Raw genomic sequence first — 12897 nt, 5'->3', positions numbered from 1 at the left:
CACAATTGCTCAACTTCGCATCACTGATGATGACGTCAGTGAGTGATCAGTAGTGAGAGATAAGCAGAGTCCGCACATTGACTGATGATGTCATAGACACTGTGACATCATGCCTCATCGCCAGTCTACTCCAAACCCACCTGCACTCCAATAACCTATTTGAATCCCTCCAGTCCGGTTTTCGCCCACTCCACAGCACAGAAACTGCACTCCTCAAAGTCTTCAAAGACCTCCTCACGTCTGCCGACACTGGATCCCCTCAACATTCTCATCCTCCTCGACCTGAGTGCAGCCTTCAATACCATGAGCCATACCATCTTGCTGTCCAGACTCAAAGCTCTCGGTATCGAAGGCACCGCACTCAGTTGGCTCCAGTCCTACCTCTCCAACTGCTCTCATTTAATTTCCCTCCACAATCACTCCTCTGCCCCCTCCACAGTCACACATGGTGTCCCTCAAGGTTCTGTACTCGGCCCACTCCTCTTCATCATCTACATCCTCCACTTCGGTCAGATCCTCCACCACTTCAACTTCCACTGCTATGCCGATGACACCCAGATTTACCTCAAAACCAAATCCCCCCACAACCCACCCCTCTCCCATATCAACTCATGTATGTCTGCAATACAAGTCTGGATGCAACATAACTTTCTACAATTCAACAGTGACAAAACTGAACTACTCATCATGGGCTCCAAATCCACCCTCAGCAAACTCAACAACCCCTCACTCACCATCGACTGCACCACCGTTTCCCCATCTCCTCAGGCACGCAACCTTGGTGTAATCCTCGACCCCACCCTTTCCCTTGAGCCCCACATCCGCAAAGTGGTCAAATCTTCATTCTACCATCTCCGCAACATTGCCAAGATCCGGTCCTCCCTTTCTCATCCTGCTGCCGAAACACTCATCCACGCCTTCATCTCCTCCCGTCTCGACTACTGCAACTCACTTCTCTATGGCATCAACTCCACCCTCATCAATAGACTCCAACTGGTCCAGAACGCAGCTGCCCGACTCCTCACCCACACCAAATCCTGGCACCACATCACCCCAGTCCTAAAACAACTCCACTGGCTTCCCGTCTCCTCCCGGATCACCTACAAAACCCTCATCATCACATACAAAGCTCTTCACTAACTGGCCCCCCCATATCTCACCAACCTCCTCTCCCCCTACCAACCCTCCCGGTCCCTCAGATCCACCTCAGCCGGCCTTCTCTCCACTCCCAAGTCCAACCTCCGCAGTTTTGGTGACAGAGCCTTCTGCAGGGCAGCTCCCAAGCTCTGGAACTCTCTCCCCCCAGACATTAGAGAATCAGAGCACTGTATTCCAATCCCGCCTCAAGACCCATCTCGTCTCCTCTGCCTTCTCTTAAGTTCCCCCTGCCTATCCCTGTGTGTCTGTGTCGTGTTTGTCCATTGTCTGTTGCACCTTTGTCGCCCGCCCTTTTAGTGTTTAGTGTAAAGTGTCTTTGAGTCCTTGAAAAGCGCTATATAAATCCCATATTTATTATTATTATCATTATCATCAGTGACATCACAATTGCTCGAGTGACTATCACTGATGACATCATCAAGTGCTCGAGTGACATCACTGATGATGTCAGACATTGTGACATCAGTGAAATCATTATGACCAAAATCATCACAAATCTCACAATGTGTGGGTCAAAAATTGCAGACGAAAAACGCAGACAGGACCCACTTACTCCCTTTGAATATAAAGGAAGGATGAAGGCCTGTCTATAAGCCTGCTACCCTGTGCAGTTCAGCTAAATAAAGGCTTGGGCCTATTATATTAGGGGAAATATGGTAACTTTTATAATCAGGTAGATTCTTGCTCTAGAGTAGAGTGTGCTCTTACCTGCAGCATGATGATGTCCTTGTCAAACATCTCCACTCTGCACTTCACATTGTGGTAGTAGTAGATCTGAAACACATGCACACACAGTCAAGCAGCAATCTCAGTCTTAGAAAATGAAGCCAACGTGGGAGTGGCAAAAACTGCAGTTCCTCCAATGGCTACTTGAGGCTGGCTTCAAAACAGGCATTCCCAATAGAGCTCAACAGTCATGTGATGTTTCTTGCCCCAGAAGTGAATTAATTCCCTATTCATTTTCTCCATAGACATTTTGAAAAATCCTTATATAACGGGTTTTAAGGCTTGAACCAAGCCAACCAGTTTTCCAGAGAATCGTGAGTGACCATAAAACATTTTACTTTCAGCAAAAACAAAAAATAAATGCAGGAAAAAAGAGAAAAAAAAATCGCTTTTATTTTTTGTACCGCAGGGATGACGTATTTTTGTAGGCTTAACCATAAATCGCTGCCATTTTGCTTCGTCAGTGGAAAACTATGGGGTTTTAGAATGGAGATTTCACTTAAATGCATAAAATAAGGTCTGTGGTTAACAAGTTTATGGAAACGCAAAAAAAGATTCAGCAGGATAATCTTCACAAACATTAATCACTTTTATGATTTTTGAAGCGTTTTCTAAAAATCATGTTTTAAAAAAAACTCATTTACGTTCCAAAAGTCATAAAAGTTATTCACGTTATTCAATTACCGTAACTTTACTGTAGTCACCTTATGTTGCCCCGCCCACTTTTTCTCTTCCTTGTCAGACGCAATTGTATTTGTTCTTCCGGTTCAACGTTAGCCGGCCCGTTGTAAATATTGCTAAACTGTAAACTATGAATGAAGTTTGGCAACATTCAGCAGCTACACTGTGGCGAGTGTGGCCAACTTCAATTACATGCTCATAGCGTTAATGCTGCGAGGAGTCGATGGCTGTACCGGTCGGCATAACAAAAGCATGTCGACAGTGGTTTCTCACTGCCAGTAGGAGTTAACAGATACTAGCTAGTCCGACAGGTAAATGCTGTCGTTAAATCCTGCTTTTTCCAACTGCGAAACATCTCTAAAATAAAACCAATTCTTTCACCCGTTGACCTGGAAAGAGTAACCCATGCTTTCATCACATCACGCCTTGACTACTGCAATGCTCTCTACACCGGCATTAGTCAAGCAGCCATGTCCCGCCCTCTAAATGGTCCAACACTCTGCAGCTAGATTTCTTACCGGCACCAGAAAAAGAGAGCACATCACCCCAGTCCTAGCATCCCTACACTGGCTCCGCCTCCCAGTCCCATTTAGGATCAACTTTAAAATCCTCCTGGCCTTTAAGGCTTTATCGGGTGCAGCACCCCCATACATTACAGAGCTGCTAACCCCCCACTCAGCACCTAGGTCTCTAAGATCCTCCTCCCAGGCTCGGCTGGTCCCCCTGTACTGTACAGCACTTTGGTTGGCTCTTGAGTTTTTAAATGTGCTTTATAAAAAAATGTTTTTGCTTGAAAACAGCTTTTTGGCAAATCTAAAAATTATAAAGTAGGAGTAATCTACTTCCAGGTCTAAAACTGAATAATGATTACAATATGACGCCACTGACCTAAATAATATGGACAGAGCTATCCCATTGATCTTGGTCTCCCGTTTGGAGTTGAAATGTTGGCTGTCGCAATCTTGATTTTTCGTCAGCAGAGTGGGAATGGGTTGAGTCCTTACGCAGCTCACATGAGATGGGGGTTTCCCAGAGCCGCAGTTCCGCCTGTTATTGGTCCATGATTGGCAAGCTGCGCGATCACTGGACAGGCGACCTGTCAATCACCCCCTTTTCCATCGTCTATTTTAGTTATATAAGAGTTATATAAGAAACACAGTTGTTATGAAAAGGTGAAATTAGCTATATAGACCAAAACCATGTTAAGGGCCAGGCTGTAAAGATGGTTAAAAGGCAGGCATTTTAACATGGGGGTGAACGGGCGAGGGGACTTCTGAGCCCTGCCTCAAGTGGCCATTCGAGGGATTACAGCTTTTGGGGTTACTTCCGCGTCCTCATGGGAAAGGGGTAGAGCTTGCCCACTGTAGTTGACAGAAGGATGACATCACTGATGGCATCATCACTGATGATATCACATCATTAGGTAATTATGGCAATCACAATCCACGGACACTTCTCATTCCTACAGTATTAGCAGATAGGATTGTTGGCGAATGACCATGGTATAAGTGGGATAATCAACTCTGGTGTGCGTTCAATGATTTTAATGCCCTTCGCAGGGGAAACGACGCCGGGCATTAAAATTGTTTAACGCACACCTAGGAGTGGTTATCCTTTACACATTGCACAGCAGACTTTTTTTTACGATGGTTATGACGACGTAAACAGATACCTCTGCTATTTTCAAATACCCCGGTATATTAGCGCCCAACTCATTTTGATGTGATGATGTCACAGCTCACCTGGTTGATCAATGAGAAGCCGTTCCTCCTCCACATCCCGGCATGCACCTGGGCACAGAGCACCAAGCAGCGCAGAGGGAGCTCAATGAGAAGGGGGGGGCTGAGTTCACCCTGAGGACACGTGGACACGTGTACACACACACACACACACACACACACACACACACACATCATTCAGACTCTTGTGTCCATAGAGACAATAAGTGAATTTTGTCAACAGCAGTCAGGTGCCTTGACATACAGTACATTTTTCATCAGAATACACGCACGCACACTAGGGCTGCCACAAACGATTATTTTGATAGTTGACTAGTCACCGATTATTATAACGATTAGTCGACTAATTGGATCATAAATTGCAGCTTATCGCACAATTACTCAATCGCTCTGATTTACCTATCATCAGCTTCTAAATTAAGCTTCAAGTTGTTTTATGGCATGTGCCAACTAAAAATAAAGACAATTAAGATGATAATTCACTCAAAAATAATCTTTTAATGAACTTTAAAGTTTAGCATGTAGCAGCATATTTATTTCTGGCATCAATGTACTTGCATGTAATAAATGTAATATAGTGCAAATTGCAAAACTGCAAAATAGTACACATTGAAATTGAAAACGTATAGTGCAATGAAATAATGTCCTATTCGTTGAATGAATAATGCAAAAATAAAATTAGGGCACTACTAGGCGGAATGGAAATGGAACCAAAAACTATTCACTATGTATGCAACCAAAATATCAACAAAAATAAATTGTTTCAGTCTTCTCGGGCATCAAACCCGTGTGTGTATTATTATTATGTATTTTTATTTTTCTAAGAGTAATTGCTGCCATGTATTTTAGAGTGTTTTGTTGCTACTCATGTTTTACATAGTTTTTTAGAGTGTACTGCTGCTACCCATGTTCTATGTATGTTTTTATTATGTTCTACGTTTTACGCTCTATGTTTTTTGTGTTTTATGTTTTATGGGGACAACGGATGGAAATTAGCCTCGTGCTAAATCCGGCAATTTTTACACTTTTACTATGTTCCAGGTTTTACTATCTGTTCTGTGGTTTCTGTGTTCATTAATTTTGCACTGTCCCGTCCAAATAAACAAATAAAATAAAATAAAACAAACACATTTTTAAATGTCATAAGTAGAGTGCAAACTGCTGAGTAAAATGAGGTTTCCAGAATTCCCGTCAGCAACACATGATCTTAACGTCGCTATGATGATAATGTTACAGCAAGGCTTTTAACGTTAATATCGTTAGCCAATAGCTAGCGTTAGCAGTGAGCTAACAAGCTAATTAGCTTACCGAGACGGGGCTTCATCTCCATCATCGTCTGCATCCGCCACAACGTGCTTCCTTTTGAGATGCTCACGCATCATACTCATGCTGCCATGATAAGAGAGTTCAGCTTTGCAGATTTGGCATTTCACATAATTTTTTTCAATATTGTGGGCGAAAAGCTCGTTTTCCCCGGATGACCGGTACTGCGCATGTGCATCAAAGACAGGACGGAGACGCCTGGAGGCCAGGCCAGCCAGTGAGTAGCTGGCACCGCCGGCAGTAGCTTTGGGGAAACAAAACAAATGTTTTCTTTTTTTCAGCTCCCCCCAAAAAAATGTGATGACGTCTATTACCAAATATGTCGGCCACGATTTTGGTCATCGACGTCATCGCGACTAGTCGAGTAATCGTGGCAGCCCTAACGCACATGCACACACAAGCGCACTCTCTCTCTCTCTCTCTCTATAGTTACTGACCAGTGGAAGCTGCTCCGGGAAGCGAGAGGCGAGTTCCGTCTTACTGAGGAGGACATGGAGACCTGAGGAGAGGAGAGGAGGAAAGGAGAGGAGAGAAGGAGAGGAGACAAGGAGAGAAGAGATGGAGTGGAGACAAGGAGAGGAGAGAAGGAGCACAGACAAGGAGAGAGTAGAAAAGGAGAGAAGGTAAACTCCCTTTATTAAACCATTAAAAACCTAATACAAACCAACTTTATCCACTACACACAAAAACTGTATCACTCAGAAGTTCACAAACAACTCCTCATCCTCCCCCCACAGAGCACAAACCCCCCCCCAACCGTCCATACATTGCTGAAAGCCAGCACATTGTCCGTCATCTTATAGAAGGCGTACTCCACCCTCAAACGGGCCTTCAGTAGTCCCTTCAGAACCAACACCGGCTCCAGACAGCCGGCATTCTGAGTCCGATGCTTACGTGTCAGCCAGATGGCCAACTTGGCAGAAGCAGACAGAAAGGTCATCAGTGTATGGACACTCTTCTTTTTTGCACTGTATTTAGGGCCAAAAATAAAACACCCCAAAATAAAAGCCCTCTCCAAACCCATGAAACCACCTTTCCAGGAGTTCAAAAAGTGCTGCTGACAGCCGCGGGCATTCTACAAACAAATGTGCCAGGGTCTCAATCTGATTACAGAAAGAGCATTCCTCAGGGACGGAGCTACACTCTCAGTCCAGAGGGGGCGGACCATTCTCAGTGGGCCCTTCTGATAGTCATTTTAAAAGTCACGACTGTAAAATAACTGATACATCCCCTATCCTCTCCGAAAACACATTATTATTATTATTTATTGAGCCAAGTAATATGTCCAAGAAAGCATACAGTGAAGCCACTTTACAGACAAGCTTATTCTGAAAAAGATGAAAAAACAGGCTGCCAGTCCTGTTCAAATGTTTCAGCACCGAGAACAGCGCACGGCACTGTATACATGCATCGATTGGTGAACGGTTCAGCACCACCACAGATGGACAGCGACAGGCCCCTACAGTCCTCCGGATCCAGATGCGCTCTGTAACTGTTCGTAGCTATTGCACCATGTACAACTGGAGGTCTACTGTCTGCTTCTCAACGGGGACGGCCAGCTGCCTTTCGGGGAAACGTCTTGGCCAAACTAGAATGACCGCACCGCGGTTATATGCCTCCGCCAACAGGTGAGCAGTCAACATGCAGGTCTGTCCAGGCTTTGACGTTTGAGCCAAATGTGAAGAAATTTCATGAAGGTGTTACTGAGATATGGCGTTACCAGACTACTAACGTTACATACTGGGTGTTAAATATGCAGCTAATGTTACCTGCTATTAGTTTGAAAAAAGGAAGTAAAGACTATTGAAAACCACAGCTGTGTAACATTATTCAGACAGCTGCTATAGATGGTCTATCTAAAAGACAGCATAACCTTAGTCAGATTTCAACAAGTATTTTTGAAGATAACGTTAGCGCGAGGGATGCTCACTAACGTTTGGGTTGCTAATGCTAACATTAGATGAATGCATTAGATGCTAACCAGCGATGGCATTCATGCAAGCCAGCTAAAGCTAGCCATAACTAATGTCTGCTGCATCTGTAGCTTTATCTGCCGTGTACAAATCCATCGTCTGACACCAGGGATTCCGTTAGCAATTGCCGGCTTTTAGCCAGTATTTGTTCCCGTGGGTAAATTAACAGGTCGCAGGCTCAATTGGCCGGTTGGAAATATGCCAAATAAATAAATTCCTTATATAAACTTACTAGCCTAATATTGTGTGATCTATAGCCTAAGTGATGTTGCCAATAGGCTACAACTTAAATATCGACTTATATTTATATAGTAGCCTATTTTTTTTCCTGCCTTGCTGTTATGTGGAGTGTTTGGTGAAAAAAGGTCAAATCTAGCAGACACTGTCACTTTAACTGTAGCGCGTCATTCACAGTCCCGCGGGCGGCCGACAGCACTTTGACGAGATCGAAATGGCAAAGCAGACATCGCTTGGCAAGTTCTTTTTTAAACGTAATGATGGTCCAAGTACTTCAGCCGAGGCCAGAAAGATGACAGAATAGCGTCACGCTCCTGCTACTCCTAAAGGCTAAAGGCTAAACGAGACAAAAGATTGAACCCAGAATGGCAGGAGAAGTTCTCATGCGTTAGACGTGAAAATGTGGACGGAAAATATCAAATGTTCTGCACCATCTGTGAAAAGGTGGGTAAGAAAAACTGCTTCACCAAAGACTCTATCAATCTGAAGCATCTGCACTTACTGAGCACAGTACCACACATCAGCTGCTCATTTAACAGGACAGCAAAGTGCCATGAAACAGCACACTGATAAAGCCACCAAGTCGAGTAAAGACGCCCTTATATCCATAAAACATATTTCTTGGATGATTGCATCATAGCCTTGGCCGAACCATATTAGCCAGAAGAACTTATCCTATATGGGAAGCACCCTCTGGAATAATCTACCTCCCTCTATTAGAGAATGCCCTAGTCTCGCCACTTTCAAAGGCCAGTTGAAAATATGGCTCAGATCAAACCAACAATGTGATCACACTTAACATACTTAACATATCATCTGCCATGTTTTGCTGCATGCTCTGTGTGTTTTATTCATTTTAGGTTTTACTAACCTTTTGTACTATTAACTTTTTGGTACTATTAATTGTGTGTGTTTTAATCATTTTTGGTTTTACTAACCTTCTGTACTATTAATCTTTTTTGTACTATTAATTTTTTTTTCGCTTTCATGATTACATCAACCTGCCATGGGACTACAGGTGGAAACTAGCCCTTGGGCTATAACCTGGCATATTTACTGTACGGCTGTACTGTTCATTAATGTGTAAAGTCCCATTCTTTAAATAAATGAATCTGAATCTGAATCTGAATATTAATTAATTAACGAGCGGTGAGGCTCACCTCGCTCCTTTTGCACTGCAAGCACAGACCGCAGTGCATACTGCATAGATAATTACTTTGAAATAAACGCCAACAAAAATGATTTCAAAATGAAGATTTTGTTTGCTAAAAATATGTTATGTATTTAAAAAATGATTACATGGATCTTTTTTCAATACATTTTGACTGGGCCGGTAAATATTTTATAGACTGTTTTAACTTGACAACAAAAACATTCTAAATTGAACCCCGCTCACTTCCTGTTGCAGTGTTTGCTATGGACATAAAAAAAAAAAAAACATTCAAGTGCAGGACTGACCATTCCGTGAAAACCGTCTATACAGCTGAGCGGCGAAAACAAAAGTAACGATGTCAAGTGAATATTTCTGCAGGAAGTGCTGTGGGGTTGCGCACTGGTGAAAACCGTGTATAAGGCCGGAATTCTGAAATGATACCGGCTGCATTGGCCGGCCAGAAAAAAGCCTAGCAGAATCCCTGTCTGACACATTTCAATTCCATCTGTTTATGTGACTCTTGTCTTGCCAGCCAGCTAACTTGCTAACACGTAATGTTACAGACACTTTGTGTGGCTCTGTCGGTCTTCTAAACAGGGCCCTGGGCGTCCCTTGAAGAGTGGATCACATGCTTCTTTTCAACAGACACCATTGGTTCCGCGTAGTGCTGCCTTCAAGTCCTACTTGAAAAACAACCCATTATTGAGCAATGCCTTGCTATGCTGTGGTCATGTTTCCAAGTTGACACATGTGCCCCCATTGCATTTTACATTTCACACTGTTCTATTTTTAGCAGCAATGCGAGTGAAATGCTCGCACTGTCCAGCCCTGCCTACAGGCATGTGCGTGTGTCCCTATCAGCAGCCTACATACAGGTGTTTGTGTGCGTACCTGCCAGCAGCCTACATACAGGTGTTTGTGTGCGTACCTGCCAGCAGCCTACATACAGGTGTGCGTACCTGCCAGGAACCTACAGACAGGTGTGTGTACCTGCCAGCAGCCTACAGACAGGTGTGTGTACCTGCCAGGAACCTACAGACAGGTGTGTGTACCTGCCAGCAGCCTACATACAGGTGTGCGTACCTGCCAGCAGCCTACATACAGGTGTGCGTACCTGCCAGGAACCTACAGACAGGTGTGTGTACCTGCCAGCAGCCTACATACAGGTGTGCGTACCTGCCAGGAACCTACAGACAGGTGTGTGTACCTGCCAGCAGCCTACATACAGGTGTGCGTACCTGCCAGGAACCTACAGACAGGTGTGTGTACCTGCCAGCAGCCTACAGACAGGTGTGCGTACCTGCCAGGAACCTACAGACAGGTGTGTGTACCTGCCAGGAACCTACAGACAGGTGTGTGTACCTGCCAGGAACCTACAGACAGGTGTGTGTACCTGCCAGGAACCTACAGACAGGTGTGTGTACCTGCCAGGAACCTACAGACAGGTGTGTGTACCTGCCAGGAACCTACAGACAGGTGTGTGTACCTGCCAGGAACCTACAGACAGGTGTGCGTACCTGCCAGCAGCCTACAGACAGGTGTGTGTACCTGCCAGGAGACTACAGACAGGTGTGTGTGTGTACCTGCCAGCAGCCTACAGACAGGTGTGTGTGTGTGTGTGTGTGTGTGTGTGTGTGTGTGTGTGTGTGTGTGTGTGTGTGCATGTGTGTGTGTGCTTGCGTGCATGTGTGTACCTGCCAGCAGCCTACAGACAGGCAGGTGGATGGACACCTTGTCTTGAGACACTTGGTATCTGAAGGTGTCCACGCTGTGACCGGCCAGGCTCAAGCTGATTGGCTGCTCTCCGTCTGACAGGCCACTGTGACATGCCCCCAACGCACACAGGCACTTCCTATAGGCTTCTATCAACACACACTCCTGATAGACACATGCGCACACACACACATACAGTAGAGGGGGGCCAGAGACACAAAGATTAGTTGTGAACCCATCGAAATTCGATGTGAACTATTCGACGAAAGTGACATCGGGCCTGCGGCTTTCGTGACACAAAACGTGATGCAAATCGTGACTGACACCGCCCAACCGCCCGCCCGTCCACCTAGGCAATTTTATTATAATAAAGTAAGAGCTGCTGTAAGCACATAAACAATGGAGAGAGATACCCCAGATTCTCCACTCAATGCAGTAGTAGCACATTTCAGTGAGTGCAGCACAGGTAGGAGCTCTGCCATAACACCCCAGGCATCATCGGTCATCTCCAGTGTACGTGCATCTGACACTTTGGTGTGAGAGAGGAAAGCAGATAGGATTGTATTCTCCCCAGCCATCTGTGCACTGGGTGAAGGTTAAAATCCAGAGACAACTGAAGTCCTCTGACTTCATGGACAATCACAGGTTCTATTCTGGGTATAAGACAGCAAGCTCTTCTGATTGGGACATTTCACTGTCAGAGAGACTCTGTGCACAGATTAACTATTTCATGGATCTGTTGGACAAGCAGTCCTGGCACCAGCCCACTACAGCAGAACGACAACGTAACGCAAAGTATTCCCAGCTAGAAAAAACATAAGCAGGCCAGTTGCCTTATACACCAATACAGTAGTTTTACCGTGATTGCAGAGTGGTTAGTAGACATAAGCTACAGATCCAGTAAAAAGATTCCTAATTAAAAGCTTGCAAATTATCTGAATGTTTTAAAACCCTTCAGAAAAAATGCTTGCTGAGTAAGCTAGAGTAATGTGTTGAGCCTTTTGTTGAAATGGTTTTTGAACTTGTGTTGGTTTGTATCTCTTGTTATATTTATTCTTGATTGTTGATATGATGTTATGTATTACTGTATGTCCTGTTTTTATAAGACCAGGGACCATGTTGGAAATAAGTGTTTAAAAAGGAGAAAAGGCCAGCACTCACGAATGTCCTTTACGCGTTTAATAAGGTATTGTACAGCACAGCAACAACGTACGCATTTCAGCAGGTAGCCTTCATCAACGTTGTGCTGAGTCAGGCGGAAATGGCGTATAAATATAATCAAACCGGAACTACATTCAATAATCCAATCAGAGTTACCAGGTATAGGTGTGCATACACAGATAAGGACGTCAAAATACAGTAGTTACAAAAATAACCCTAACCCTTTTACATGTCATCCCTTGGATTTTGTTGTCTTCTATAACCATAAATAAAATAAATCAATGAATCAATCACTGCAAGAAAAAGAAAAAAGTTAAGAGAATAAACTGAACGCCTGTCGAACTCGGGCCAGGCTCAACTAATACTGTCTCCGGCACAGTACCGGTTCAGACAGAAAAATGCAGCCCGAGTCCAGCTCTAGTGTGCGTGTGTGTGAGTGCGTGTGTGTCTGCATGCATGCGTGTGTGTGTGTGTGTGTGTATGTGTCTCACGTCAGTCGCACACCACTCCTGCAGCATGGAGATGATGTGCGTGAGCTTCATCTGCAGAGTGAAGGCCGCCTCCCACTCAGGCTCCATCTCTATATGCTGCCCCACCTGTCTCACCACTGGGTCCATGCCCTGAGAGAAAGATACACAGGCAGACAGAGAGACAGAGAGAGAGAGAGAGAGAGAAAGAGAGACAGAGTGAGACAGACAGGCCGACAGGGTGATGCTTTCTATCAACCATAGACTGTACTAGCGTACTCATTTCTAGGGTGGATACTCTGGAGACGATGCGTCATCAGCGTGTGACCAAACGGTTCTAGACATAAACCATTTTTTGTGATGCCAGTAGGTGATACTATGACTATGCACCAGGATGGGAATTACACAGAGGCCATCAGGCCATGGCCTGCGTTGCCCCTGCCTCTGGCCGTGATGCCCTGAGATCCCTAAAGGTGCGTTCACATCGACCTATAACAAGTTTTTTGCTGGTATCGAGTTTACATACAAAGTCAATGCAAATGAGCGATTGAGCGTATATTCGCCCG

General features: G+C 44.7%; 1 protein-coding gene across 1 annotated transcript in view; it reads right to left on the bottom strand.

Annotated features, from left to right (window-relative positions):
• ubr2 (ubiquitin protein ligase E3 component n-recognin 2) overlaps window positions 1-12897 on the bottom strand; it is a gene marked incomplete at its 5' end in the record, with an annotated part of 209586 nt that overhangs the window by 128492 nt on the left and 68197 nt on the right. Inside the window, 5 exon segments of the mRNA XM_083650803.1 lie at window positions 1867-1932; window positions 4308-4418; window positions 6065-6126; window positions 10685-10868; window positions 12356-12484. Coding sequence (XP_083506929.1) covers window positions 1867-1932; window positions 4308-4418; window positions 6065-6126; window positions 10685-10868; window positions 12356-12484 — 552 coding nt within the window.

This window comes from Poromitra crassiceps, assembly GCF_964638095.1.
Source record: "Poromitra crassiceps genome assembly, chromosome: 14".
In the NCBI taxonomy this organism is placed as follows: Eukaryota; Metazoa; Chordata; class Actinopteri; order Beryciformes; family Melamphaidae; genus Poromitra; species Poromitra crassiceps.
This window is presented reverse-complemented; position numbering and strand designations above follow the sequence as displayed.